The sequence below is a fragment of the Alosa pseudoharengus genome, unplaced genomic scaffold, assembly GCF_046254945.1.
Source record: "Alosa pseudoharengus isolate Yale_2024_CS ecotype anadromous, Long Island Sound unplaced genomic scaffold, YU_APseudo_1.1 YU_APseudo_1.1_scf_7, whole genome shotgun sequence".
Lineage (NCBI taxonomy): Eukaryota > Metazoa > Chordata > Actinopteri > Clupeiformes > Clupeidae > Alosa > Alosa pseudoharengus.
In genome coordinates this window covers 32396765-32401764 of record NW_027468859.1, presented here as the reverse complement: position 1 = coordinate 32401764, position 5000 = coordinate 32396765, and the positions used below count along the sequence as shown (strand labels likewise).

The 5000-nt window shown below is 44.5% G+C and overlaps 1 protein-coding gene across 1 annotated transcript in view; it reads right to left on the bottom strand.

Annotated features, from left to right (window-relative positions):
- kif3ca (kinesin family member 3Ca) overlaps positions 1 to 5000 on the bottom strand; it is a 17767-nt gene that overhangs the window by 3129 nt on the left and 9638 nt on the right. Inside the window, exons 4-5 of the mRNA XM_076273210.1 lie at positions 3750 to 3868; positions 1654 to 1770 (exon numbers count right to left, since the gene is read on the bottom strand). Of these exons, the coding sequence (XP_076129325.1) occupies positions 1654 to 1770; positions 3750 to 3868 (236 nt within the window). The remainder of the gene's footprint in view (positions 1 to 1653; positions 1771 to 3749; positions 3869 to 5000) is intronic.

The following is a 5000-nucleotide window of genomic DNA, read 5'->3' as shown; positions in this document are numbered from 1 at the left end:
AGCATAAAGTCATTAACACATACAGGGCTCACCCCAAAATAGGAACCATCCCCACACAAAGACATGAATATTCATAGCACAGGCCCTTACTGGAATTCTCTCACAGTCTCATCCCAGACTGAGGAGAGCTTTGGGATCAATTTAGGCCGAGCAGGGATAAAAGCCTGACGCTTTTTACATCCACAAATAAACACATGAGTACTTGTGTAAATATGTGCATCAAATAAACAGATCCAACACCACTAGCTCAACACATGGAAATTTTGCACTGAGCCCCAGCATAACTACCACTGACCAAAAGATGCATTGAGTAGGGCTTATGCCTTTTCATAGCTTAACTGACAAATGCCTCAAAACTTCTCATGATAAAGGTGAGAGCAATTTAAACATCCAAGTGACAGTAGGCTCAGACAGTAGGAGTCTCTTCTTTGGAATGCCACGGCAACCTGCACTATCTGAACTCCTCAGACTGAAGCACAAGAAATCCTAACTGGCTAACTGTAGCACTTCAAAAGAGACAAAAGCCTTAGAGACATCTCAAATCTGCTTATCATCTCCTCAGCCTTTCAAACACTCCAATTACATTATTTTGGAGGACACATTCGGTCCCTCCCTTGTCTCTGAAGCTCGCAGTCAGGAGGGTATTATGTGATAGCTACGGAAGGGCTGCAGTGACCTTAAAGAGACAAAGCATATTCATTATATATTATTATTATTATTTTAATTAATAATAATATTCTATATTATAATTTATTGTGCGTAGAAAGTAAGCTTGTCTGGTCTTTGGTATGAATGTAAAGCTCTGTGATTAGTGTAGGCACTGATTTTATTAGGAGATCTGCCTGCACAGCACTGCTCTCTATTAGTTGATGGAAATAGTTTTCATTATGCATTTAGCGGTCACAAATCGTTTTCGTATGTTTTTATGCTTTTTTCCCACAGATATACACAGGAGAGGTGTTAAATGCCTAGTGCTGTAGGTAAGGGATTTCCCAAGCATCAACCAAGCCTGTTTACAATCAAAAACAAAACCACACACAAAGCAAGCATGTGAAAATCATCACCAACAGAACATTTCACTGGGGTTAACAAGCAGGCACTTTCCTTCATGGGTGTTTTGTTAAATTAGGCCCACGACACATCCAGAAGGTGTGGAGTGGTATCTGGCATCCCACACCCAACCCCTGGCAACATTTTTGTTAAAATTCACCAGCCACTCAATATTAAAATATTACTTTGTATCTGAAATCTATCGGCCACTAGTATATTTGACCAGCATTTGGCTGGTGGGGTGTGCTCATTTCCATTCCTGGTTCTCTACCTACAAATACCGACAAATTTGGTCATTCCTCTTTCGATCAGCAACATAACTAGATAAAACCACAAGCCCTTGACGCAGCCACCCAAAGCAGCTCAAACAACACCACCAACAAAGCCGCCTACATGAGAAACAAGCAGGGTCTTTAGCACGTGCTTAAAAGTATTACAAAAAATCATTTGTTTGTGTAGATGAGGCTATTTTGTAAAGCTGTTATAACCTGAACGTCAAATCTCAGACCTCGCTGCATTAGCTGAGTCTTTTTTCCTCAGGGAGATTAAGGTTACCAGGTCACACCAAGGGGTCACTGAGTTTGCAGACAAGGCCACACTCACTTTTCTGAAGGAACGAGGGGTTGGAACTTCCATTGGTCCTCCTCGGTGTCGAACACCAGGCGGTTCATGATCTTGTTCTTCTCCTCAGGTGGGATGAAGTTCTCAATAATCAGGTATCTGTGTGCGGACACACACACACACACACACACACACACACACACACACACACACACACACACACAAACACGCGCACACACACACACACACACACACACACACACACACACACACACACACACACACACACACACACACACACACAAAAGCAAATAAAAATTGATTAACATAACTGTGTGTATATATGCAGATTTGGATGCATGTGGTAATATGTTTTTGACGTGTGAAAATGTGTCCTATGAATGTGTCAATATATGAGGCCATCCTTGTGAGGATGTGTGTATATTAAAGCTCTATATAAGTTCATGTGGAGGGGTTAAGGCTTTTACATACACAACACATTGGTCACGTGGAGTGTGTGACGTCACCAAAGCGATATAAGCATTTATAATTGCGCTTGGCAGTGCAACACTAGTAGTCTTCTTCGAGGTGAAGAGAGGCTATCACCACCAACTCTGCACACTGTCAAAGACGCTAAAATTGTAAACAAGACAACCAGCTAACAGTGTCGAGAAAGGTCTGAGCAGTAGAGCTACTTTGGTTGAAAATAAGTCTGTTCATTGGGACTACCTTTTGCTGGATGTTCTGTACAATGCTTGCAATGTACCTGATAGGGTTATGATCCAGTTCAAGATGAGTAACATGTAGGTTGCTCACGCACAATACATTCCATCTCATACCAACCTCAAGTTTCTTGAGAACTTTCATGATCAGTTTCTTGAGAACTTTAATCATCCAATTGGAACACATGGAACCGGTTATGTGGTTGCCCTACAATATTGCTCAATCTGGGCATGCATTGACAATGTCAGAGACTTGTCACAAATTTGTACTGCTACCGCTTGACAAGTTCAGTTGTGACTTTTATCAGAGAGTGCATCTCTGATACAGTATTTAGGTTATGAGATGTAACAGGCAGGTCAGCATAGTGGATCTGTTGACTGTTTGCAGGTTATGGCATGTCTCATAGGCAGAGAAAAGCTGTCAGTGTACTGATGAAGGAATAGATTAAATAGTCCTGCAGCTCAGACTGGAAACCTGGACATCTTTTTCTGCTGCTTCCGTTATAATTTTGCCGGGACCAATCACAAGCTGGCTTATCCACCTGGCGCACAACAACGACGAGCCTGGAGTTTTCGTGTCGCTCTGCAAACGTCACCCGGTTCGTTGGTCAGATTGGTGAATGACTAGCCAATTGCGTACAGAGTCATTTGAACTGTGCCCGTTGATGCCTCTTGTGGAGCGGAAAATATAGAGCGGACTCCCCAGACCAATGTTCAATCTTAAAAGATTTGGTCTGGTGAAAGCCAAACTAGCCAACAGCTAGAGCAGCCAAGCAGCTACAGTGATACACTCTGAGGGCATTTTTAAAACCATGCCCCCCAGAGTGTAGCACTGTAGCTGCCTGGCTACTCTAGCTGTTGACTGCAGCAACTCGAGCTTTTCCCCCTCCGACGGCATTCATTGACTTCGAGAAACAGAAATTTATGAGAAAAATTAGTTTTCCTTTAAGGTATCAGGAGGGGGTTTACCTAACAAACATACCTACTGCACAGCTATGTACCAGCTAGCTACCATTACACCATTACACTACCATCGCGCACCAAACGCACCAGTCAGAAAATATCAGCTGCACGCGCAAGGCTGAAATTCAGCCGCGCCATCTGGAAAAATGTCATTTTGATGTCACATTTGTGCGCGCAATGCCGGGAACATTATATTTAGCCTATTATTTTTGGGTGTACATATCTGATAGCTGGTTGTGAGTGTCAGAGAGTTCTTCCAAGTGCTTTTGTGTGTGAATGAGTAAATGTGTGTGTAGTACAGAGGCTAAAGTGTGTTCTTCACTGAGTGTGTATGTGTGTATAGGTGTGTGTGTATAGGTATGTAGGTATGTGTGTGTGTGTGTGTGTGTGTGTGTGTGTGTGTGTGTGTGCGTGCGTGTGTGTGCGTGCGCGTGTGTGTGAGTGTACACTCACTTGAATTTCAGCTCTCTGGTGAGCTCATTCTGAGTCTGCTCTAGCTCCTGCCGGGTCCTCACGTGTTCATCGTTCACGTCCTGGATCTCAGCCTTCACTGCCTGCAGCTTTGCATACAACTACACACACACATACAGAGAGAGAGAGAGCGAGGGAGGGAGAGAGAAGGATGAGTCCAGGTCAGTTAAGGTGAGGAAGAGGGAGAGAGAGAAAGAGAGAGAGAGAGGAGGAAAGAGGCAAGAGAACAGAGAGAGGATTATTTGCTGTGTGTGTGTGTGTGTGTGTGTGTGTGTGTGTGTGTGTGTGTGTGTGTGTGTGTGTGTGTGCGTGTGTGTCTGTGTGCTTGTTGGGGGTGGGTTAGGAAGTAGGTTTTGGTGGCACTGCTGTTGGGGGCTAGTTTGCCAATCCGTTACCATTGGCAACAACACCGGAATGCCACTGGTGCCCAGCGTCAAGCTTGGCCAATCAGAGACGGTCTCCCAGGCAACTACATAATGCCTTTATGTCTTTCACTTGGCAGAGAGGACTTCCTGTCTCAGGAGCAGCCCCAGACTCACTCCTCCACCTTCATCCTCCACTTTTTACATTTATGTATTCATCCATTCATCTGTCCATCATCATCTCATTCCTTACATTCATGTATGAATCCATGTCACCCGTGTCTTATCGAAAGAGGCCCATTAATTATCATTTTATCTACCGGTAGTCATCCTTCTAGTTGACAGAGAAGCTGTCGTGTCATGTAAGGCTTCATCTTTTCAGTCAGTGCAAAGATATGCCAGTGTTAGAACCCCCCCCCCCCCACACACACACACACACAAAATCAACCAACAGCAAAGAAAATAGCAACAGACATACGACTCAAATCCATTCCAGAACATAAGTCACTCATACATCCCACACACAGACACACATACACACAAAACAGCAGCAGCAGCAGCAGCAACTATAGCAATCACAAGCACATTCTCTAATCAGACACCTGCACTCAGACACAGAGGAGAGAGGAGGAGAAGGTGACCAGATGGGAGAGGTAGTTGGTCTGTGAGAGAGGTAAGCAGCAGGGGCTGATGGGAAACGTAGTCAGTGGAGGTTAAGCGAGGTAGTCTAAGGTAGCTGGCTGCAAAAACAAGGGTTTATCAGAGCAGGTCATCACTGCGGGACAGAGATGGATGAGGTTTGTAGTCCAAGGCTTCCAAACATAAAGGGGTGGGTGGAGTGGGGGGGGTGGGGTGGGGCAGGTTAGTCTAA